This window comes from Meriones unguiculatus, chromosome 16 (assembly GCF_030254825.1).
Source record: "Meriones unguiculatus strain TT.TT164.6M chromosome 16, Bangor_MerUng_6.1, whole genome shotgun sequence".
In the NCBI taxonomy this organism is placed as follows: domain Eukaryota; kingdom Metazoa; phylum Chordata; class Mammalia; order Rodentia; family Muridae; genus Meriones; species Meriones unguiculatus.
The window spans coordinates 45174108-45200730 of record NC_083363.1 but is presented as its reverse complement, the minus strand read 5'-3'; the positions used below and the strand labels follow the sequence as shown (position 1 = coordinate 45200730).

General features: G+C 39.4%; 1 protein-coding gene across 3 annotated transcripts in view; it reads left to right on the top strand.

Moving 5' to 3' along the window:
• Kcnq5 (potassium voltage-gated channel subfamily Q member 5) overlaps positions 1-26623 on the top strand; it is a 563627-nt gene that overhangs the window by 396227 nt on the left and 140777 nt on the right. For all 3 annotated transcript variants that reach the window (XM_060369736.1, XM_060369738.1, XM_060369737.1), the window contains exon 3: positions 25481-25607. In XM_060369736.1, coding sequence (XP_060225719.1) covers positions 25481-25607 — 127 coding nt within the window. The remainder of the gene's footprint in view (positions 1-25480; positions 25608-26623) is intronic.

Sequence of the window (26623 nt, the reverse complement as noted above, 5' to 3'; positions counted from 1 at the left end):
GTAGCTTTCACCTCTACGCCCAGAACAAAGTACATACTCTATGGCTGAAACAAAAGAAATCTGAGTGAATGGGGAGGAGGTCCTCCCTATCAGTGGACTTGGAAAGGGGCACAGTGGAGATGAGGGAGGGAGGGAGGGACTGGGAGGGAATGAGGGATCGGGACACGGCTGGGATACAGAGTTAATAAAATGTAACTGATAAAAAAAATAATAATAAAATAAAAAAAGAAATGTTAAAAAAAAGAAATCTGAGATAAAACTCTCAAATACATGAAATAGTAACTAGACCCAGGTTTTGCTGTCCTGTACTAGTATCAAGCTTTTAAATAAATTACTTTACAGGCTTGGTCCTTCATTAAGACATTAAAATACTCTGGTTTCAATTAATCTTGTAACTTAAAGTGTGTTAAATTCCAAATTTTCAGTAATTTGGGAGGCATATAAAGACAAGTATAGTTAAGTATTTTGGAACATAGCTTCCAAAATATAAAATAAAGTGATTCTTTGCTAATTTTTTTACCATTTTAAACTCTTTCTCATTTTCTTTTAACTTCTGGATCTTAGCTACTCATGTATTTACATTATCACTGGTAGTATCATCAAATATCAAAGTTTCATTAACACTGAAGAATAAAAGTATGACATGAGTCTTCAGACCACAGAGAAAATGGGTAAGGTCTGATAACAATACTTAACCCTAACCACTCCTTCAACACTAGTATAATTTAAAGGCATTCAGTAATGATATCTAGAGCACACACAGACAGAGAGACAGTCAAATAGCTTTCTTTCTATGCTACCATTTGAGATCAACAGAACCTAATGTAATGAAACTAAGATGAGTTTATCACTACCCCTCATTCTGATCTCATGGCAATTTCACCGTGTTTAACCCTCACACATTTTTTCAACCTTTCTTTTTTATTATTAATTAATTCAATTTACATCTCAGTCATAGCCTCCTCTCTCCTCTCTTCTCTGTCCTACCTTCCCTCCTCTCCTCTCCCCTATTCCGGAAAATAGCGGAGCCTCCCACTACCCAGACACCCCAGCTCATCTATTCACAGGAGGACTGAGTTCATCTTTCATACAACAAAGACATTTGCTCAACCATGTTCATAGCAGCTTTATTCATAATAGCCAGACACTGGAAACAACCTAGATAAGGGATGTATAAAGGAACTGTCATACGTTTACACAATGGGATACTACTCAGCCACTAAAAGCAAGGGAATCATGAAATTTGCAGGCAAATGGTGGGAACTAGAAGAGATCATCCTGACTGAGTTGTCCCAGAAACAGAAAGACACACATGGCATATACCCACTTACAAGTAGATTTTAATCATATAGTACAGGATACACATACTGCAATGCACAGACCCTAAGAAGCATCTTAGGCTTCCCGTGGGCCCACTATTTTGGGGAGTGGAGGATATCTCCAACATGTTGCTTGCTTTTTGATCACTTCTCCCTGATGGGACTTCCCTACCAGGCCACTCACATATTTTTAAACATGCATTTGAGTTTCGGCTCCATTCTATACTCAGTGTTCCATTCCATCCTTTATTTCATTTATAATTGATTTCATTAAATGAGAGAACCAAAAGTACGTGGAATTAGAAACTATGTGATTCATGAAAATGATGGCATGAAAAGGGCAATTGATTACAACGGAGGAAATTATTCAGTCTGTACTAAAGGACTGGAAAAGACTTCCATGGGTAGTGACATTTAAACTAGATTTACAAGACAAAGGTTGGGGTCAGGATGGCTAAATTTTAGGAAAGCAGTGGTAGGACAGAAGACTCAGAGCAATGTTGTAACCATTCTTTGAACCTGGTGTTCTAAATAGAGCAGTTCCCCTGTTTGTGTGGTTTTCATTACTTGTGCTCAACTGCCATCTGAAAATAGGAAATATGACTTCTCAATTTTTTTATCCTGTGCCATTATGAGTCCATGATGGAACCTCACCCCATATCATATACCCAACTGTGTCATGAGTCATCCATTTGTTCAGAGTTATCTGCTGTGTGTGCTGCCCTCCAATTAGTAATTTTGATTTTGCATCTATCTTGAGTGAAGATCCACTATCATGGTATTACAGTACTTGTAGTAAGTCAACTCTTATTTTGCTTAAGTACGTCCTAAACCAAAAGATTAATGTTGAAGGAAATGTGTGTATGTAAAACAAACAAACAAACAAAAACCTGTAAAACACTTCCCTTAACTGAAAAGGTGAATGTTCCCAATTTAGTAAGAAAAGAGAGATTATATGGTAAGCTCATTATACCATTCGCTGCAATTCATCTTACCACATAGCCTCCATGTCCTCTCCAATCACTGAAATAGAAAGAAAAGTAAGTACAGAATAAGACAGTTTAAAATAGGGGGTGGGAGTCTGGGGGATGCCCAGCAGTTAAGATCACTGGCTGCTGTTCCAAATAACCCAGGTTTGATTCCCAGCACCCACATGATAGCTAACAAACTTTTGTGACTCTCATTCCATGTGATCCAATGTACTCTTCTGGCTTCTGCAGGTACCAGGAATGTACATGGTATAGAGACATACATGCAGACAAAACATCCATTCATATAAAATAATGTTTTCAAAAGATGTTAAAGAGTGTGGAAGAAAAAAAATCACGTTCCCATAACTTTTCAGAAAATATTGTTATAATTTCTTACTAGTTTCTAATTTTCATTTTATTATGTTTAAATTTATGTTTATCTTATACCTGTGACTAGGAAAACATAGTACACAGAAGATTTGGTGCTTTCTGCAGTTTTAAGCATCAGTTAGGAGGCTTAGAATGTATTCCCCTTGGAAAGTCCTTGGAGTTTGTACTGGCAGTGATAAATATCAAAATGTGGTATTTAAGTAGTATCATAAGCTGATCAAATTTTATTTTGAGTGCGATAATTCTTACTACTCCCTGGAAGAAAAGTGAAATGGAGGACTACTGGAGATCAGAGGTGTAAGAAGCCAGCCACAATGCCTGGGGGTTGTTATGAAGAGCATCTGAACTAAGGCAAAAAAGATGGAGGAGAAAGGAAAAGTCAAGCCACTGCTCTGAGGCTAAGCCAGTAAAAGGGGCTGTTTGAGATGAGAGACTGGAAGTGAGAATAAGAATGTCAGACCTGCTAAGACTGAGAACATGGGACCTTGGTGTGTTCAGAAATTCATTTTCCAACACCTCTACTATTGTTTCATCTTTAGACATTTCACTTCAAGTCTAAAATATGATTTACCAGCTGCATCGTCTTTAGGCAGCCCTTACACTGATCATTCTAGAATATCAGCTTCTACACAGGCCTCATCCAAAACTCTTGGTCCTATATGACAGAAGCAACGTTGGGAATGGACCCCTTTTCCTTAGAAGGAGCTATGGTTTGGTTGTTTCCTGAAGACTCACTGAGAATAGTATTTTAAAAGCCAAATTTCTACAGTTGCTCAGTGGGACCTGTTGTTTTACCTAAGTCTAGGATTCAAAGCCGTGGAACTTTACGGGAACCTACACACACCACTCCCACACACTTTCTCACATTACCAAGGGATGAAATGATCCAGGAAATGGAACCCAAAAGGCTGAGTCACTTATCTACATAAATACCCAACTCATGTGGGATCAGTGGCTTTGCAACAATCTAGCATCCTCCCAAGGAGTCATTTTTCCTTCCAATAAGATTCTAATCTCCTGTGGGTAACAACCTGCCCTCTTCATAACCACTCACCTAAGCTTTTATGAACTAGCAAAAATAAGCCTGTCTACCTGATCAGCTGATACCCCTGTAGTAATGCAGTCACTGGCCCAACAGAGTGCCTCCTAATGACAGGGTGAGCAGATGAAAAAAGTTATCTTACAACCACTTTGGAAATCAACCTGGCGTTTTCTCAGAAAATTGGGACTGGCACTACTCCAAGATCCAGCTATACCACTCCGGGCATATACCCAAAAGATGCTCCACCATTCAACAAGGACATTTGCTCAACTATGTTCATAGCAGCTTTATTCATAATAACCAGAATCAGGAAACAACCTAGATGTCCCTCAAGTAAAGAATGGATACAGAAATTGTGGCACATTTACACAATGGAATACTACCCAGCTATTAAAAACAAAAAGATCATGATATTTACAGGTAAATGGTGAGAACTAGAAAAGATCATCCTGAGTGAGGTAACCCAGAACCAGAAAGACACACATGCTGTATATACTCACTTATAAGTGGTTATTAGCCATATAATATAGGATAACCATACTAAAATCTACAGACCTAAGGAAGCTAAACAAGGAGGACCCTAGGAATGATGCTTAAATCTCATTCATAAGGGCAAATAGGATAGACACCAGAAGCAATGAAAGATAGGGAACAGGTCAGAAGCCTACCACAGATGTCCTCTGAAAGGTTCCACCCAACAGGGCATCGAAGCAGATGCTGAGACTCACAGGGAGTCTTATGAAGAAGGAGGGGTGGGGACTGAAAGATTCAGAGGGGACAAGGAGACCAACAAAGGTAAAACATCTGAGCCCAAGGGGTCCTGCAGGGACTGATATACCAACCAAGCACCATGCATGGAAATGTAGCCCATATGCATATCCCTGTGGGTCCCTAAGTAAAAGGAGCAGGGGCTGCCTGCTCTTTGATCACTTTCCACTGGTGATGCAGCCCTGCCAAATGACAAAAGAAGAGGATCCAGGCAGTCCTGATGAGACTTGATAAGTTAGGATCAGATGGCAGCAGAAGAGAACTCCCACTTTCAGTGGACTAGGGGAAAAAGATAAGTGGAAAAAGAGAGGGAGGGTGGGACAGGAAAGAAATGAGGGAGGGGGCTATGTTCTGGACATAAACTATATAAATTGCAAAAATAATTAAAAATTAAAAAATAAAAAGCTATCAGAGAAATGAATAGGTCTTGATTCACCCAATGCTCATGAACCACCACACACACACACACACTTGCTATGTATGCTACAGATAAAAATAAATTCAGGGTTTGGGAATTCAGATTAGGGTAAGAAGGCTAGAAAATGTCCAAAAAACAAGAAACAAATATCTCAGATAAAGGTGTTGTTGACCCTTGACCCAGAAACATCCAGCAATAGAGGGGTGAATACCACCTTAACGTAATCTAACTCTAGTCAGAACCAGAATTCATTTTGATCCCTGTCAACTGTTGACTTTCAACACCTTGTACAATCATCTTTTTTAACCACTGCAGTGATAAGCCACTCAGCATTTCAGATGAGCTAGGACACTATTCACATCGATTTACTTTCCAGCAAAGCAAACAGCACTATCAGCCTGTGTGAATCAGGTCCTGGCCGGTGGATAGTTAGCACATGCTATGTGACTCTGCCCACTGGCTCTTTCCCACAGCAGTCTGCCTGAAACACTCCTCAATAGGCAGCAATGAACGTAACAGGATTAATTATATGCCAGAGATCTTTCTTTGTACCTTGGAAGTACTTGAATGTGTCACTGAGATGCAACTGTTTTGTGCTTGATCTACTTATTAATAGTCTCATTTTGTGCCTGCCTCTTTATATGCAACCCCCAAGTCAGGCAGTAAGATACAGCTCAAGTCTCTCTTTTCAAAATTTGGTTTAGCTGCTATTAAAAGTGGAAAAAGAAATGAATCCAAGTCTTCTTTCTCATCCCTTCTGAATCAGCTTTGAGGAGAAAAATAAAAAATAAAGAGCAGTGTCACTAAAACTGTTGCAGCTTGGTTGACGTTTAGACTTCCTTCAAGAGTCAAGGTGGCCAAGTACAATGCACACAGGTTCTAGAGTGTCAGATCCACCATTTTATTTTTTTTTAATTTTTCAATTTTTCTGAATTTCTGTTTAAGTTCATCTTAGAAATATTATAATAAAGATCAAAGTGAGATGCTATACCTCATCACCATTTCTCATTTCTTTAGTGCTGATGAACACTATCTGTGCTGGTTACCCTTTTGTCAAGTTGACGCAAGCTAGCATCATCTGGGAAGAGGGAACTTCACTTGAAGAATTGCCTCCATCAGATTGGCCTGTGGGCATGTCCACGGGGGGTGTTTGATTAGTTGTTGAGGTGGTAGACTGTAGCCTGCTGTGGGTGCTACCACTCCTGGGAAACTGATCCCGGGTTGTATACAAAAGCAAGGCAGCAAGCAGCGTGCCTCACAGTCTCTGCCTCAGTTCCCACCTCCAGGTTCCTGCTTTGAGCTCCTGCCTCGGCTTCACTTCATGATGGACTGTCACCTGTGAGCCAAATAAACCCTTCTTTGACTTAAGTTGCTTTGAGGCAGTGTTCTATCATAGCAAGAGTGAAGCCAACTAAAACACTATCACGTGTCTAACGTCGCTTCTCATCGCATCAAAGCCACTCTAGGGAACTCATTTGTTTATGACCATGTTGAAGAATGAGGCTGACGATCTGTGGGTTGGCACTTGGCAGGAAGAATAGCGGGTTCTATTCTGAAGATTCTGACAATTATGGAGAAACATTTAATGAGGATATGATATATTTATATTTTTAAGATTCTTGTTTTAGAACGTGTGGAGAATGCCTTGTCCTCAGCTTAGATTTTCCTTCCTGCCCTCCTGCTCCAAAGAAGTATACAGATAAACCATGTCCCATATTCCATGGTATGCTTGTTGGGTCATCTGTGAGTACCTGGTTCTTCATCCAAACCTGCTGAGGGCCAAGACAAGAAAACCCACTATCCAGACCCCTCAGTAAAAGTGAGAGTCTATAGACATACCTAAAAGCCCACAGTGACTGTTTCTCATTCCCACCTCTCCTGTGCCTCTATTTGGTCTCTTTTGTGGAGAGCTGCTTGTTTTCATTCTGGCATTCACCTGCAGACAGAGATAGGCAGGATGTTTTGCCAAGTTCATTTCCTTTTGTTTGTGTGAGGATCACACAGAAAAGTGGTTGAGGTAAACAAGTTTGATGTCTAGAACCCCTTAATTGTATCGAGGTGCTTTGTTCTGACTGTAAGAAGGAATTATGGAATAAACCAGTGTGACAGTTTCTACTGGCAGCCCTCTCAAACAGAGCCCATGTGTAGTGGGTTGGTCTTTTTAATTTTCTTTCAATCCTCACTCCCCACTGGAGAACTGTTCGACACTGCTAGCAGGCTCCAGCACCCTGTCTTCCAAACTAGTTCCTTGTTCTTTCTTCACATCTCAGAGCTGCACCCTCTCTAGCATCCTCTTCGATCAGTGATCAGGCTATTATTAAGGAGAAAGCGGCAAGGAAGCATGTATGTTTGTGAAGGTCTATGTACCTCTTTGTACATGTAGAAAAAGGAGCACAAGAGATCATTCAATTTTAGAGATAGGAACCAGATGGGATGGGACTATGGAAACAGATCTCAAGCCCCTTTGGGCTACCAATAGACTCTTCCTTTAGTTCCTGCTTGTCATGCTTCTGCTAGGCTGGGAGTGGCCTCTGCATATCAGAGGATCCTTGAAGCCACCTATGGGACAAACTAATACATATTTGCAATTTACTTTATTCCACATAACTGTAGCTTATTAGGATAATAACCTCAGTGCTTAGAAAACACATAAGATCATTTGAAGGGGGTAATTTGAATGAGAGAGGAAGCCTACCTCTTACCAGTGTCATTGCAATGATACTTAGGGAATCTCTGCTTACAAACTGTTGTCAAATAAATGTCCTGCTGGGTTTTCTTTAATTAACAAGATGGCTTGGTTGTAATTATTCCATTAATTGTTTAAATGCAAATAAGTGCTATTTAGAATCTTGGAAAGTGGTTCATCTTAAAAATGCTAAGCCCCCCCCCCCCACACACACACACCCTTTTCTCTAACTGTTCTAAATTTGTCTGGTAAATCCTCTTTTGATTCGTGGTTCAAAATAAGTTTTGTTCAAATGCTTGTGAAGTTAAATTCTGAAGTAGTGGAGTCTGAATAAAAGTAATGAATTGAATCTGTGTGCCTAAAAAAGATGAGTTTCCATTGAAACCATGTTTACCATGCAAAAAATAAAACCAGAGTGAAGCAATGAAAGAAATCAAAGTGGGAACTTTCCAAAGAAAAATCCATTTATACTTTATGATGAGATACCAATCTTAGATATATGAAACTAGTCTTCAGTTCCTCTTAGGTATGTTTTCTTCTTTGGCTGTGGCTTGCTTATAGCTCTGTTCCTTGTTTTTCAAGAGATGAGATGAGCTCTTAATATATTTTCCATATTAGCCCTTTGTCAGATGTAGGGTTGATGAAGATCTGACATTTTGTTCTATTAACAGTGTCCTTTCCCTTACAAGAGGCTTTTCAGTTTCATGAGGTCCCATTTATTAATTGTTGATCTGAGCTCTTGGTGTTCTGTTCAGGAAATTGTCTCCTGTGACAATTAGTTCAAGGCTGATCCCAAATTTCTCTTCTAATAGATTTAGTGTTTCTGGATTTATTTTGAGGTCTTTGATCCACTAGGGATAAAGACAGAGCAGAGATTGAGGGAATATCCAACCAACGCCTGGCACGACCTGAGACCCACCTCATGAGAGAGATGCAACCCATGAGACAATTAATGATATTGTGCTATGCTTGCAGACAGGAGCCTAATATAGCTGTCCTAATATAGGCTTGATGAACAAGCCTAAGAAGGTAAACAAGGATGAAAAGTAGGATACAATCAAGAGAGAGGTAAGAGAACTGTTTCCTTTTCGACCACAGAAATTTCCCAGATACCCCCTTTGCTTCAAGAGGAGAATGCAGCCTTATAGATTCCTTCTCATTTTTCTTCCAGAACAAACTCCCAGCCTCCCACCACCACCCCCAACCCCTGCAGCATTCACTTTTACCAGATGGTAAATTTTTTTCCAGTGCACCTTGCTCTGGGATTCTTCTTGTCTCGATTTTATAAAAGGTCAACCTGACACTGCTGTATCACTTTGCATCTATCTATTCAGGCATTCTGTGCTGCCTAGGGAATGGGAGGAAGTGTGCTTTCTCTCTCCAGTGCATTCTTTTCTGGGGCAGACCCTTACATTGGGTAGACAGTTATTTTTGTCTAAACCTACTTCCTGTTAAGGTCCCATAGAGCCCACAAGTAGATAAGCCTGTTTTCATGGCTCAGATCATTAATTGTGTTTCAGGATGCTTTATTGGTTAGCATTGTATATTATTGTTCTCATGTATAATCATACTACTACTGTAAATTTCAAATCAAGCATCATGTTGCCAGGTAAGAATAAATCTACAACCAAGAGCAAGAGAGCAGAACAGCTTCAAGTTACTGTGATGTACCAGTTGCCTCATCCCCTGAGTGATTTTTCCAAATCTGCCCAAACGATAGCAATCCAGCCTATGGATGGAGGCCATCACCCATAAGAGTGGCTTGAGCAGGCAGTGGCTTGTTAATAAAGAGATGTGAGATTCAATAGTAATGTGTTTCCAAATCCTCTTCTTAACAAAGAAGAGTGATGGCATCCATGCAGAAGAAGCCTCCTCTGTGTAAGATGAAGGCTGGACCTAACAAAATAAATTGCTTTCTCTTCAAGGAAGAAACTGTAGAGAAACAAATGGTGATCAGAAAATGAATTTGTGAAAAAAAAAAAGAAAGAAATTGCTGTACTGATATATGTTTGTCATTTGAGATGTTTTGTTTAAGAATCCTAAAATTTGGGGTTCTAAAACACTTGGAAAACTCCTGGAGAGCTTATTACTTGTAGTCATCATCTCCCATTTCTCTTAAGCCAGTAAGTACAAAAGACTTTTGCCCTCCATCTGTTATGGAGAGGTTCAGACAAACAACAGGCAGAAGAAAACATTAAATTAGCTCAGGAGTATCTGCAACCACAGCCTTTCTCATACTCAGCTGAAGAACTGATTTGATTTATAGCATGACTGGCTTTGAATGATTTTGATGGATGAGTTAAAACAATTAGAAATATAAGTAAATATCTCAGAACTGTGACAGATTTCATAAAGGATAGACTATGAATAGTTACATAGATAATAAAATTTAAGCTATAAAAATAAGTGCACATAAATTGAAAACTTCTTTGTCATCTAGATGTTCAAAATGATAGAAATCTTCAAATGTTCCCTCAGTTTAGGAAATGTTATTAATGGAATATTGTTTCCGTGACATTGATGTATGTACTTTGAAAATAGTTAACTTTTTTGTCTACCAGAGATTACACTGAAAGCCAATATCTACTTTGTGTTTGTGAGTATGTTTGATTTGTAGAACCCCTATAGATGTGGGTTTTCTTTTTAAAATATTTTTAATTTGTGTGTGTGAAAGAGTGTGAGTATGTGTATGTGTGTGTTTTATGTGTGTGTCATGCATGCGTATGCATTTGGAAGCCAGAGGTCAGCCTCGGGTATCTTCCTTAGTCTCTCTTCACCTTTTGGGTTTTTTTGGAAAAAAGTTCATGCATTGTATTTTTATCACAGTCTCTCTTCCCCCAACTCCTCTTAGATACTCTCCACCTCCTCACCCATCCACCCTGATGACATTTCTGTCTCTCTTTAGAAAATAGGCAGGCAAGCAAGCAAACACGTGTGTGTGCGCGCACACATACACACACACACAAATGCACACACCTCAATTTAAAAAAAATAAGAAACAAAGAAAACCCATAAAAACACAAAATTAGAAACCATAATATATAAGCGAAATATCAATAGGACAAAAAATACCCAAACAAAGTAATATCAGATAAAAAGTCTACGAAGATCTCTGGTTCTAACAATCTTTCTTCACCATAGCTCCATGAGCTGTGAGGGAAGGGGTTTGATTACACATTTTATTGAACACAGAGAAGACAAGCTGGTGCCTAACTAGAGCTTTCATCCCTATTAACTAGTGGTCTTGATACTGAATAGTATTCTGCATGCTACCAGAGGAGAAAGGTAACCACCAACCCTGCTACAAACCCTACAATCCTCAATGGTGACATGCTTGCATGATATGTTGGTTCAATTGTAGTACTAACTTGGAAATAACTAACCAACTACTTGCTGATTGGACTTAAGGCCCACTCCATGAGACAGAACCTATGCTTGGGTGGAACACTGCTTAGATTGCCAAAAACCTGAGACTTGATAGGCCATGGGCCTAGGGGAAACCCAAATACTATTGTTCTGCTAACAAAGCAATAAAATGCTCCTGATGACATTCTGCTAGATCCATAGTGGCATGTGTCCCTTAGCCATCACCAAAGATGCTTTCTGTTACAGTATATGGGAATTGATGCAGAGACCCACAAAGTGCAGAGAGTAAGAGATTGGAATACTCCATGCTAAATGGGATATATTCCTGAAATCCACCTTAATTATTGAGATCATCTCCTTCTGAACCCAGAACTCACCACTTCTACAAGACTGGCTGGCCAGGGAGCCTCTATGATCTGCCTGCTTATGCCCTCCCTTCAGCAATGGCACTGCAAATGTATGCTTTTATGTGGTTGCTGGGGCTCCATTCTCAAGGAGGGATCTCCATCCTCGCTCTTGCTCAACCAGCACTTTACAAATTGAACTGTTTCCCCAGCCCTTTTCTCCCTACAGATTTGCATTCTTCGATTTTTGCCTGTTCTGTTTGCCAGCATGAGCCTAGCTGGCTGTGTCACAGCATCAGGTTCTGAAAGCTTTTGTGCATACAGGTGCACATGTAATATGAACAGAGTGAAGTGTGTGTTATCTTACATCTAAAACTTATCAAAGGATACAGTGTTTGCACATGAAGTCCCTAACAACCACCGTACATGCTAGAGTGATGGAACACATATGTAATTCTAAGTAATAGAGAGAACTTCGGTGTTTATAACGGGAAAAATAATAATGAGTAAGAGATGAGAAAAGCAAATATAGACTTTGCATCAAAATGGCTCCTATTTTACAGGAAATCTAGAAGGAAGATGAGGTAACAGGAATTTATCAAGATTTTTTTCTTTTTTTTGATCTAATTTCTTTTATTCTTCTCTTTTTGCAAAATCTGTTTACTTTTTATTTTTATTAATTACAGTTTATTCACTTTGTATCCCACCTGTAGCTCTCTCCCTCTTCCCCTCCCAATTCCACCCTCCCTCCCTCTTCTCCACCCATGTCCCTCCCCCAGTCCACTGATAGGAGAGGTCCTCCTCCCCCTCCATCTGATTCTTGTCTATCAGGTCTCATCAGGACTGGCTGCATTCTCTTAAACTGTACACCTAAAGAAGCTAATCAAGAAGGAGAACTCTGAGTAAGATGCTCAATCCTCATTCAGAAAGGCAAAGAGGATGGACATCAGTAGAGGGGGCAAACAGGGAACAGGACAGGAGCCTACCACAGAGGACCTCTGAAAGACTCTACCCTACAGGGTATCAAAGCAGATGCTGAGACTCATAACCAAACTTTGGGCACAGTGCAGGGAATCTTATGAAAGAAGGGGGAGATAGAAAGACCTGGAGGGGACAGGAGTTCCACAAGGAGAGCAACAGAACCAAAAATTCTGCATACAGGGGCATTTTCTGGGACTGATACTCCAACCAAGGACTATTCATGGAGATAACCCAGAACCCCTGCACAGATGTAGCACATGGCAGCTCAGTGCCCAAGTGGGTTCCCTACTAATGGGTACAGGGACTGTATCTGACATAAATGGATTGGCCTGCTCTTTGATCAACTCCCCCTCAGGGAGGTCCAGGCCACAGAGGAAGACAATGCAGCCACTCCTGAGGAGACCTGATAGACAAGACTTTTTTCTCCTGATAACTTAATGAAGCTCTGTAACAAATCCTAGGGAACAGGATAAAGATCACTGTGGTGGATTGAGTAGGAATAGCTCCCATAGACTCATGTGTTTGGATGTTTGGTTCACAGAGAGTTGCACTATTAAGAGGTGTGGCCTTGTTGGAGTGAGTGTGGCCTTGTTGGAGGAACTGTGTCACTGTGGGAGTGGGCTTTGAGGTCTGCTATGTTCAAGCTAAATCCATTTAGTTCACAGTGTCCTGCTGCTTGTAGATTAAGATGTAGAACTCTCAGCAACTCCACACCTTGTATGCCTGCATGCTTCCATTTTTTTTTCCTATGATGGTGACAATGGAATAAACCTCTGAAACTGTAAAGCAGCCCCAATTAAATGTTTTCCTTTATAAGAGTTATCATGGTCATGGTGTCTCGTCAGAGCAATAAAACCCTAACTAAGATAGTCATATAGTATGTTTTTTTTCTGCCTTTCTCTAATACTACATAGTCTTTTCCTCTCTGAAAGCCATGTCCTCTAAGACCTATGACTGTTCTCTCTATGTTCTACCAGTAAGAAAATTGCAGGGTCATTATCAACTCCAAGTTCCCAAGGTTTGGCCAGTCCAGTAGCACACCCTCGGATTTCAGTGAGACTAAAATAAACAGAATCCTTCTGTTTGGCCTATAGGAACTACCTTAGCAACATCTTGAATTTCTGTTTTCCTCAAAAACTCAGGACATTTGAGAACTATGTCTTAAACATGCTCAACATGAGAATAATAAACTGTCTTTCTTTCTTTCCCCTCTGAAGAACATGAGGTAAAATCCATCTTATAAGACATAGTTACCTGACTTCCTTTCCAGAAGAGACAGATTTCAAAAAGCGAAAAACTTGAAAAGCTAGAACATATTTAGAGAAATGTAAGATTTAATTACCCAAAAGAGGGATGATTGACAGACACTGTATTTTTCTGATTCTACTTATGCATTTACCTAGCCGTTTTTTCCCATGCCTTTCAGCCAATGAGGTACCTCAGGTTCATGTTTCAAAACTCTCTGAAGCATTTGTTTTGCAAGGCTGAGAGCTTCGGTGCCCCTTCACCACTCATTCTGCTTTCTTCATCCATGCCCCACTGCGGTGTCCTCATCCGCACACCAACTCCCACAGGCTAAGCACTTTAGGAAAGTTCTGTTGCCTGCTCACCACTACCAACACCACAAAGATCTAATTTGAAAGCATTTATTTGCCTTCAATCCAGAAAGAACTGTTCTGTTCAGTAAAGCATTAGCTTTCTCTAGTTCTCCTCATTTACACTAGAATGTATAATACTTTATTTATCCAAAATAAGGAGACATTTGAAAACTAAGCTGATAATAGTATGTGATAGTCTCTCAGTAATGCTCCAGAAGCATATTTTTCTTTAACTATTTGTAAATTATCTTATGTGTAGGGGTGTAGGGTGTCTGTGGATCATGTGAATGCAGTGCGGTAGGAGCCAGAAGAGGGAGTCAGATCCCCTTTAACTAAATTTATAGATGTTCAAAGCGGCTGTGTGCATGCTGGAAATTGAACCCAGGTCCTCTGGAAGAGTAGCTTGTGTTCCGAACTAATGAACCATCTCTCTAGCTCTAGAAGGCATGCTTTTAAGAATATTTTTCCAAAGAGACAAAATTCCAAGAAATGATTGATTTTTGGGTCATTTATTTTCATATTCCAGTTTAAAAAAAGAGTCATTTCCAGATCTTCACAGCATCCTTTCAATGTGTATTGCTCTGACGGAATTTTCCATGTTACACCAAACATAACCAGCAGTCCTTCTGACTGATGCTTTTCTTTTCCATCCATGTCACAAATGATTTTCCTGCAGGGACTATGTGACCTGTCCCTCTGGCTCACTAGCTTTGTGCTGCTTTAAATATAGGCACGTACAAAGAACAGAGCAGAAGTAGCTAAGAATCGATGGGGGTGATATTCTGAATAGAAGCAATAGTTACATTCTGTGTTTTTAATTAGCCACAGCTCTTTAAGAACTGGTGTAAATGTCAGGAGGTTTGTAATGTTGGCAGTTCTTCTCTCTCTCACATACACACATGCACACATGCACACATACACACACACATACATGCTATTTCATGGCAGAAAAGCAATAAACCAGTAACTAACAGTCACAGTAGACAGCTTGTAAATTAGATATCGGTCACTGCTTTAATTAACAATGCTGTTAGTTAATGAGAAAACAACTAGAACATGACATGTGCCTTTAGGAATTCTGAATTTGTACCAAAAATAAAAAATAAATCTGCACCTAAAACTATTTTCAGAGTGACCTTCATAAACAGACTGTAAATATCAAACAATATATAGCAAAGTCATCTTTATCAATGAAAATGTCTCATGTGGTAGACTTCCTTATTATCTGGGGAAAAAAGTTAATGATAAGTAGTCTCAAAGACCATTAGACAGATTTCAGACTAGCTGTATCACCCTTAGATTTCTTGATTTTTATATACATTTTCTTAGTCCTTTTAAAATGAAGTGAGCTGGTTGGTTATTTGTATGGGGTGGGTGGATGGGTGGGATAAGTGGGCAGCATCTGTGCCCAGGTACATGTGTGGAAATTATTTTAAAACTAGCAATAGTCATTTCTCTTCTTCCACCATGTAGGTCGAGCTTGGCAGCAAGTGCCTTTATCTACTGAAGCTTCTAACTGGCCCCTTCTTATTTAAGGAAAATAAGAAAGCTGTCCTATGTTTACCAACATGATGTGATGAATATTGCTGCAACAGGACAACTCCTTCAAGACAGATGATAAATATTTAGTGTTATCCTGGGCTCTGTTGAAGGCTGTCAAAGCCAACTTCCTATGGGCTTCAATAGAGAAGGATAGATCCATTATTGGTAGCATCAATTTTACTGTAAACTTTTCTCCAAGATCAATTATTTTGAATATGCTCCCCTTTATATACATACAGTCCTTTAAGTAAGTGGTGGCAAATTTAGTTAAACCAGGGGAGAACTTATCTAACCTATGAATGGACAGTAACACAAGAGGACCTGTCTCAAAGCTACTAAAGAATTGCCTCTAACTTCAGTCATCCTGTGTGAACATTTGAAGTCATTCAGATTATTTCAACTGAACAGAACTTTAATTCGTTTGAAAATCATGTATGAAGACTGCACATAAATGGCAAGGTAGAGAGTACAATAAGCCAGCGCATGGTGATGCTGAGTCCTCACCAACTGGACATGAAGAACATATTCCTTCTTGTGAGACTACCCCACAGTATGTTCACTGGCAGCGACTTTCTCCACTGAAATTTTCATCAAGATAATTAGAGAGTCATATGTTATTGGAAAGAACAGTAGAAATAGCCTGTGTCCACTTTGTCCAATTTCCCCAAAAGGTAGCATACAATATTACAACTAAGACAAAAATATTGGTAGAACCCTTAGGTCTCCTTCAGGTTTCGCTAGTTTTAAATTGGTTGTATGTATCACAAGTGGAAGCTTGAGTATTTAAGGCAATAGTCTAGGTTCTGATCATTTCCATCACCTCAAGAACCAGTCAAGCTACCTGTATGTCCGTGTGTGTGAATGTGTGTGTGTGTGTGTGTGTGTGCACGTGCGTGTGTGCTGTTTCATAAATGCAAATGTATATATGTTTGTGTAGTGGCCAAGAGATAAGATTTTGTGTCATTCCTCTGGTGCATGCTCCTTGTTGCTATTGTGGGTTTTGTTTGTTTGTTTGTTTGTTTGTTTTTAAGACAGGGTCTCTTATTAGCCTAGGACTCACTATCCTAGGCTGGTTGACCAGCAAGTCCCAGGCACCTGTTTGTCTCTATGTTCCCAGCCCTGGGCTTAGAAACCTAGGAGACCAAACACAGCATCTCTCTCTCTCTCTCTCTCTCTCTCTCTCTCTCTCTCTCTCTCTCTCTCTCTCTCTTTCTCTCTCTCTCTGTGTGTGTGTGTGTGTGTGTGTGTGTGTGTGTTTCTGTCTCTCTATGTGTGTCTTGTTATACATGTTTTGAGGACTGAACTCAGGTTCTCAAGAACCTCCTGCATTATTTCCCCACCTTCAAGTGGCACCTTTATAAAGGATCCTGCCCTCCTTTCTTTCACCCACCCCTTCGCAGCAACCCAACTGAGCAACACTCATCTCTGTTTCTAAACAGTTTTTATCGTTTTTTTAAGTGATTATAAAAGGGATAATGGTGTGGAACCTGCTAGAATTGGGTTTTCTCCACTCAGCAACACTCCCTAGTTATTTTTCCCAGTTGTATATATCATTTAGCTCATTTTTATTGTTGAATAACATTCGTTGGTGTGGATATACCACATGTAGCTTCTTTAATGTTTTAATCTCTGGAACAATACCCGAGATGTTTCAGCCTTTGGTAATCTCGAATAAACCTTTCATCATTCATGTCTGGGTTTTTGTAGAATCATGATTTTGTTTCTTCAGCATGAATACCCAACACAACAGTTGCTGTATGTCAACTCTGTTACTTTAGTAAGACGTTACCAATCTGCATTCTACAGACCCTATTTTGTCCCACCATAGGCACTGTGTGAATGACTGTTGCCCCAGAGCCTCCTCAATATTTTCTGCCTTTGCTGATTGTCATTACCATCTATCTATCTGTCTGTCTGTCTGTCTGTCTGTCTATCTATCTATCTATCTATCTATCTAGTTGGTTTTTCAAGACATGGCTTCTCTGTGTAGCCTTGACTGTCCTGGACTCGCTTTCTAGAGCAGGCTGGCCTCAAACTCACAGAGACCCACTGGCCTCTGCCTCCTCGAGTGCTGGTATTACAGGCATGTACCACATCACCTGGCTATCATTATTTCTTTTTATTTTAACAACTCTGAGTTCTATGTGATGGTTTCTCATTGAGATTTTAATTTGCATTTCCCTGGGGGGCTAATGACCCCAAATATCATTTCAACTGTGTCCTTGTCACCTGTTTCTTCTAATATATATGTGTATGTTGTATGTATATATATTCAATATATATTGAATATCTTAATGATATCCTTTGCCAATCTTTTAATTAATTTTTTTACTTAGTACTGTTAGTTTTTATGTTTTTATTTTCTATGTCTTCTAAATACTTATTCCTCATCAGATTCATGGCTTGCAAATATTTTCTTCTAATCTGTAATTTACATTTTCATTTTCTGACCTGAGATTTCTCCAAGCAACAAAATGTTTAATTTTGGCAGGGTGCAAGTTTGCTTTTAATATTTGTGTTTTTAGTATCAACTGTACTAACACTTGGGTCAAACATGTTAAATTTTCTATTATACTTTTGCCTTATTTATTAAGAATTTCGAACTATATATTTTCATCATATTCTGTCCCCTTCCCCAACTCCTGCCTGATCTTTCCCCAAGTCCTTCCCCACTCGGCTTCATAGTTTTTTGTTTGTTTGTTTGTTTGTTTTGTGTTTCTCTTTTAAAAATATACACACAAAGCCAAAATAAAATAAAATAAAATAATCTCTGGAGTTGGGTTGTACTGACCAGCTACTCTTGAGCATGTGGCCTTGTCCTGAAGTGTGTTTAATATACCCAGTGTCACTCCCCTGCAGAGAGCTGATTTTTCCTCTCTCATCAGCTATCACTTGCAAATAGCTTCTTCCTAGAGATAGGAATTTGTGTCCGCTTCCCTTCCTTAAATAACACTGGGATTTTATCTGAGTCAAGCTTGTGCAGGCCTTGTGTACGGTTTCACTGGAAGTCTTAGGATGTTAATATTTATGCCCTCTGCTCTTTTGAGACAAGGTCTCACTGTGCAGATCTGGCTGGCCTGAAACTCCCTTCACAGACTGTGCTGGCCTTGAACTCACAGAGTTCTGCCTTCTTTTGCCTTCCAAGTGCTGGCATGGAAGTTGTGAACAACTATACGAGGTTTATGTCTTGCTGATTTTAGAGTAAGCCTTGAAGTATGCATCTGGGGGTCTTGCTTCCTCCCCTTCCGTTTCTTTCCCTCTCCTCAGCTTCCCCTGCTTACTCCATCCGTCTCCTTATTTACTTATTTACTCTGTCCTTTCCTTCTTCTTCTCTACCTCTCATCTTTCCTTCCTGTTTATGGGCAAGGTTCTACTTCTGAGATTCCTTATTTCACCTACTGCTCTGTATGTCCATCCTTCTGCAAATAGCACACAAATTGTGGTTGCTGGAGCCATATAATACACTCTAATGTTGTATAAAGTGATTCCTTTCATCTTTACCAAACTGTCTTAAGATTTCAAAGGCCTCAAAATTTCCATATAATATGGAAAAGTGGGTATCCCCAAGAAGGTTTTCTGAGATTTTAACAGGGCATCTTTATATTAACTACTCTGGTTAACAAAGCTGAGGTTTTTCCCACTTATTTGAGTCTTCACTTATTTCTTTCATTAGTAGTTTGTAATCTTCACTAAATATAAGCTGTATGTGCTATGTCTGAATGTAATTTTTTTTAAATTTGGAAAGGCTGTAAATAATATTATATTGTGAATTTGGTCTATACCATACTCTTTGCATATACCAGGATTTTGTGCAATGTGACTGACTTTTTTGTGTACTGAATTGTTTGTTTGTTTGAGACATGGTTTCTCTGTGCAGCCGTGGGTGTGCTGGACTCACTTTGTAAACTACACTGGCCTCGACCTCGCAAAGATCCTCCTGCCTCTGCCTCCCCAAATGCTGGGATTAAGGGTGTGTGCCATCATGCCCAGCCTTGTCTACTGTATTTTTTATACTATAATCCATAGACTGTATCCATAGACTCTTGGACAGGTTTAGACAGTAAGTGCTAGGTTAGTACAGACTGTTTCTATTTGGCTTTCTAAACTGGATCTTTTATTTACTTAATTAGTTTCATTCTAATGATTATAATGTATAGTAAAATCTTTAATTATAAGGATGAATGAAGGCATCTTGCCTCACTCTTGATTTTAGAAAATAGCATTCAGTTTTTCACCATTAAATATGTTAACTGCAGGGGGTTTGTAGATAATATTTATCAAGTTGATAATATTAACCACCCTCTAATTCTAAATTGCTAAAAATTTTATAAGGAAAAGATGCCAAAGGCTTTTATGAATTAATTAATATGGTTATGTGACTTTTTGTCTTCTTCAGCTTGTTGACATAACGCATTAAGTTGGTTTCAAACACTGAACCAGCTTTACATACTTTAAATAAATCCTACTTGGCATATTTTCCCCATACTAGTGGGTTTGGTTTGCTAATATTTTGTTGAAGTTTTTATATCTAACTTTATGAGAGATATTTGCTCATAATTTTAGTTTATTTTTCAATTAACTTTAGCCACCCATACTTTGTGTTTCTCAGCTGTTTAGAAAGATGTGGCAGTAAAATGGCTCTCACCCGGGGATTCACAGCCAGGCTGGAAACCCTAGCAAGAGGCTATTTCTTTCTTTAAAGTGAATTAGGTGCAGGGCATCTGTTCACACATTCCTCTAGTTCCAGCACTCTGGAGGTAGAATAGCAGGAATCACAAGTTCAAAGCCAGCCTGGACTCCACACTATGCTCCAAGCCAACATAGCTTGTCCACCAAAAACTTATCTCAGTGGAAGTCAGAGGGAGAATTAGGAATGTTTTCTCTTTTCCAGAAGAAATTATGTGAATTTGGAGGGGAAACAGAATTTTTTTTTTTTTTTTTTTGTTTTCTGTATTCTAGAAAAAAATTGTGGAGAAGCAGCATGATTCTTTTTTCTGTTCGGTTGATTTCAATAATGAAATTGTTTGGCCTAGACACAGCTTTTTCAAAAGCTTTTTAATTATAGGTTCAGTTTTTATAGATTATAGAACTATTCAGATAATTCTTTGTTTTCTGTTCATGGGTTTTGTCCAATTTTCTGAATTGTTGAACTTATCTTCACACCATCCTTTCTTGCATCCCTTTATGATTTTAATTGCTTCTTTTATTTCCTGAAATTATAACATAATTACATCATTTTCCCCTCTCCAAACCTTCCCATATTTTTCTACTTGTTCTTTTTCAAGTGCATGGTCTCTTTTCTTATTAATTATTGCTACACACATATATATGTTCCTAAATATGCTCAAACTGTTTGTTACTTGTATGTATGCTTTCAGGGCTGATCATTTGGTAGGGTAAAACAAATCGGTGTGCTTTCCCCTGTGAAAGACTATTTCTCCCACAGTTAGCATTCTTTAGTTGTCTGTAGTCTTTATGTAGGGTTGAGGCCTAAGGTGCTTTTCCCTGTTGTTATTCAGCTCATATTTAGGCAACTGTGGCTACCATGGCAACCGTGGTAAGACCTTCTCGATCTATGAACCACACAATGACTAGCATAGCACAATCATCCTAAGGATCCAGTAGTGGCACAAGTACCTTGGCAGAAACCAACAGCTCTCTAATTGAATTTAAGACCCACCCAACAGCTCAACAAAAAGGAAATCAAGTAGTGGAAACCTAGCTAACTACTCAGTGCTAGTGAAGTCACAGAACTAGAAGAAGAACTTAAACCTCTTTCCCACTTTTCTAATCCAGCATAATCCCTAACTAGAGTCTAAACATTTGTCTATATGCCTACAAGTGAACGTACCGGTTACCCCTCATCAAGAAAACTTCTCTTTACACAGATGGAGACCACTACAGAATACCACAACCAATCAAAATGCAGAGTTGTGGAGCTCGAGCTTTACACACACGTTTTAAAAAAATACCCCACACCTAAGGCTTAGGGAGCATTGCTGTATAAGAAGGCACGGACAGGTTGTGAGAGCCGGAGAATAAGGGAGTTTGCTGTGAGACTGTGTCCTCTGTTACCATCAGAAGCTACGTTCTTAAAGACTCATTACTGATTTTTCACAGCCACCATGCCTGTAGTGACACCCTCTGTTACATTCCTGACATGGGTGATTTCTATCCACTTACAAAAGATTCAGCAATCTTACTGATTTTTTTCATAGAACTACCTTTTAATTTCATAAATTTTCTGTTTAGTTAATTGTTATTTGTTTGTTTCTTTACTTTCTTCTCTTGTGTGTGCTATTTCCTTTTTCTGCTTTCTTTGGGCTAGTTTTATTCTTTGGTCTTCAGTTTTCAATTGTGGTCCTAGATTACTAGTTTGAGAGCTTCATTTCTAATGTGAGCATTTTTTGTGATATGAATTTACCCCCTCCTCACTGCTGTGGTTTCACCTGTACATTTTGATAGGTTGGATTATTATTCTCTTTCAGTTATATTTTGTAATTTTCGCTGAGATTTATTTTGGCTAATAAAATACATAGAAGTATGTTTTAAAATTTTCTATGTGTTTAGAGACTTGCTTGTCTTTTTAGTATTGATTTATAATTGAAATCCCTTCTAATTCAACAACATGTTTAATTCTTTTCAATGCCAAAGTTTGCTGACAAATTAGAACATGCTCTGTCTTGAATTTATTTTAATGAGGATTGAATCAAGACATTTTGAGATAATGGTGCATGTTCTGTTGTGGTTGTGGAAGATTCTAATCACTATCTAGATCCCATTATCCAGATATCCTGTAGACCTGCTGCCTTTCCCTCCATTACTTCTGTCCTATCACTTCTAAGAAAAGTGGATGGCAATGCCTCCCAAATACAATTATGGATTTCTTTGTTCTTTGTTCTTTTTTCAATTCTACCAGTTGTTTTTTTTTTTTGTTTTTTGTTTTTTTTTTGTTTTTTTTTTTTTTTTGCTTCAGCAAGAAAGCACATTGGCATCACTCCCTAATCTCTTAAAAACAAAACAAAAACCAGGAAGCATCTAGCTGTATTCCTGAACAAAGGGCAAGAAATAAAGAACTTGTAGACATAATTTATCCTGCCTCACTGCAGCATGGAAACGGAGCAGTGGCCTCAACGTTTCTCTCCTTAAGAACAATGCTCATGTATCTACTGGTGTTATCTGTTTAGAGGAGACAGAAGCGTCATTGTATGGTGGTGTCTGTGAGATGAAGCACACATCAAGTTTTATGAGGAGGGTACACCTTCTCACAACTAGAGTACCATACTTCCTGGTAGAAGTAGCAGTCCAGAGAAAGAGCAGTGGTCTCAGGGGTGGGGGTGGAGTCCTCTTATAAACGTAAGTTGTGCAGAGGCTTAGCTAAATGGGGGATTTTATATGAAAGCATGGCTTGTGTATGTTGGAAAATGTTCTATTAAAAACAGATAATGTGCTGGGCAGTGGTGGTACACGCCTTTAATCCCAGCACTCCAGAGGCAGAGGGAGGTAGATCTCTGTGAGTTTGAGGCCAACCTGGTTTACAGAGCAAGTTCCAGGACAGCAGGGCTACACAGAGAAATGCTATCTTAAAAAAAAAAAAAAATGTAACAATCTGACACCTTAACAAATAAATAGACTGCTCACAATAGCATTCAAAACCCAACCAAACCAAAACTAAGAGGAACCTGCAGGTCATCAGTGCTGGCATACTGACCTCAGATTTGGTCATCTGTGCATAAAGCCAGTTGCGGACATTGTTCCAAGAAGTGGTGTGAAGTAACAGTGAGTCATCATGGCTCTGGGGGATTTAGCTCTCATCCTGAGAAGTGCTTGTGAGTTCCTTAGTGCAGAATAACTGCAGGATGGAGTGCTGTGCCTCTGGGGGATATTTCAAATGCATATTATATCACCACGTGCTCTAAAGACGTGTGTGCAGAAAGCATGTACAAGAGTGTAGTTTTCATGAGTTTGGTAACAACTTTACCTGAGTGGAAAATGGGTTGGAACCCCGATGTTTCTACAGACTACATATTTGTGATGGTAGGCAGCTTTAATAAAAACCATATAGCAATTTTATGATTCATCCATTATAATAAAGTTGATTGATGTGCCTCATCTACACTGCAAATAATGACAATGCTTGTCTCAGACAAATAGGAATAGTGATTCCTCAAGATCCAGCTATACCACTCCTAGGCATATATCCAAAAGATGCTCAAGTATACAACAAGGACATTTGCTCAACCATATTTATAGCAGCTTTATTTGTAATAACCAGAACCTGGAAACAACCCAGATGTCCCTCAGTTGAGGAATGGATACAGAAATTGTGGTACTTTTACACAATGGAATACTACTCAGCAATTAAAAATGAGGAAATAATGAAATTTTCAGGCAAATGGTGGGACCTAGAAACGATCATCCTGCGTGAGGTATCCCAAAAGCAGAAAGACACACATGGTATATACTCACTTATATAGACCTATAAGATAGGATAAATATACTGAAATCTATACACCTAAAGAAGATAAACAAGAAAGAGGACTCAGGGTAAGATGAACAATCCTCACTTAGAAAGACAAATGCGATGGACATTGGATGTAGGAGAAAACAAGTAAAGGACAAGAGCCTACCACAGAGGGCCTCTGAAAGACTCTACCTTTCAATGTATCAAAGCAGATATTAAGACTAATAACCTAACCTTTGGCAGAGTGCAGGGAATCATCTGAAAGAAGGGGGAGTTAGTAAGACCTGGAGAGTACAGGAGCGCCACAAGGACCAAATATATCAGGGCACAGGGGTCTTTCATGAGACTGTTTCTCCAACCAAGGACTATGTATGGATATAACCTAGAACCTCTGCTCGGATATAGCCCATGGTAGCTCAGTGTCCAAATGGGTTCTCTAAGAAGGGGAACAGGGAATATTTCTGACATGAACTCAATGGCAGGCTCTTCAACCCCCTCCCCCGAGGGAGGAGCAGCCTTGCTAGGCCACAGAAGAGAACATTGCAGCCAGTCCTGAAGAGACCTGATAAGCTAGGGTCAGATGGAAGGGAAGGAGGACCTCCCCTATTAGTAGACTTGGAAAGGGGCAGGGAGAAGATGAGGGAGGGATTGAGAGGGAATGAAGGAGGGGGCTATGGCTGGGATACAAATTAAATAACCTGTGATTAATATAAAAAAATAAATAAATTTTTAAAAAAGTTAAAATCCCCCCCCCAAAAAAAGAGAAAGGTAGTGGTCTTTTAAAACAAAGTAATTAGGATAAACTGAGATCTGTTCCTGTAGAGACAAGTGACTTAGCTAGACTAACTCGAGAATTATATTATTTTGCAAATCTTCTCTGCTTTCTTCCTTCAGTGACTGTTTAAAAGCCTCTATATTTGGCCTTTCACCTGGGTTTTAACTCACAGCTCTTCCCAAATAACCTCCAAGTCCTTTTGCTGCCACAGGTGTTATTTTCCAGGCAGCTATTGCCAAAGGGCAACATGATAATTAACAAGCCTCAGACCTTGAGGATTCTGGGTCTCATTTATGACAGACATCACTTCACATGCGTAGCTATTCTTCTGAAACTGCCTGTCTTTTGTATAGATTCTGACACTGTAACAAAAGGCTAAATAGTCCTAAAACTTACCTCTTATTCTCTGAGGTTGAGGGATTATGGCATTTGGTACAGCACCGTGAAGTTCTATCATCTGCAGCACTTGCCATTGTATTTCACAGTTCGCTCACTTTATTCTGTGTTACCAAGCAGTTAAAACCAGCTACACTCTATATCCCAGGTGAGAAAACATTACTATTCAACCTGCACATTTCATATTAAAGCTGACACTTTCACAGTGCTACAGACTTGAGCAAGCACACATCCCCTGACAGGAGACGCAGAAAACAGGAGGCTTCAGTAGTCTTCAGGCTAGTTTTGTGGAGAAGAGATATTCTTCTCACATGTGGCAAGAGCACAGTACCTAAAGGTGCAGAAATATTCACACACCTTCTTAGAGTCGGTTGTCACTCCACAGTGCTTCTCTCTGACATGTCTGCTTTGACATTTCAGGAGTTCGTGATGATCGTTGTCTTTGGCTTGGAGTTCATCATTCGAATCTGGTCTGCAGGTTGCTGTTGTCGTTATAGAGGATGGCAAGGGAGACTGAGGTTTGCTCGAAAGCCTTTCTGTGTTATAGGTGAGTATCAAAGTCTCAGGACTTAATGGTGCTGGGTATTTTCTTCTCTGTCTTGCTTTACAACATTCAGTAGATACAAGAAAGCAGCATCCAGGAACTACTTCCTGTGGACTGGCACTCTTTCTCTGTCTCTGTCTCTCTGTATTTCTGTCTCTCTCTCTGTGTGTGAGCATGTGTTTGTTTGTTGTGTATATGTGCATGTGCACACATGTTAATTAGCTCAACAATACGCCATGAGGTCATATTCAAATGGGGCATCCGCCTGTTATTCCTATTAGCACATACCCTGTACCATACATTGAGACCAAAACTGTGGCTTATGCTCTGGAAACTTTAAATACAACCATGAGTTCTACACTCTGAAATATGGTTTTCCCCCAACCCACCTCACAAGGCCCAAACGAATAGCACATTTCTGTTTTGCCCCTAGCTTCTAGAGTTTCAGAAGGGACTCCATTCTGTTGAGCTTCAGTTTGAAACGATGCCTCCTGTGGAGTTAAGACCTGGCATCTCTCAGAAATATAGTTAAAATCATATCATAAAACTAAAAACACTGCATATCAAAGCTATTATTAGACAGCTAAATTTGGTTTTCCTGCTCTTTTGCCTTTCTCATTTGCTAGGCAACCATTCAAATCCAGAAGCTGGAAGTTCTTAGTGAGGTTTACTCCAATGATTTCCAAGCTGAGAAAGTGGGATTTAATTTACAAGATAGTTTACCCTCTTGTTTGGAGAGTCAGGAATTGTTGAGTAATCCTCTTGATCTCATCCCTTAATCTTTTTCCCTGTGGTGAGAGCTGCAGAGTGCTTTCAAGAAGGAAAGTTCCCCTCTACAGGTGCTGTTAACACCAGCCTCTCTCATCTACAAAAATAAGCATCTTTTCCTTTTGGAAACCATCCTGCTAAGGTACAGAGAAAAGCAAGTGGCAGTTCACAGCCCCATAGAGCAAGGCATTGAACATTTTATCCCACCTCCACCCCAAAGATTTTTCATTCTGAATTATCTACTCAAAAAA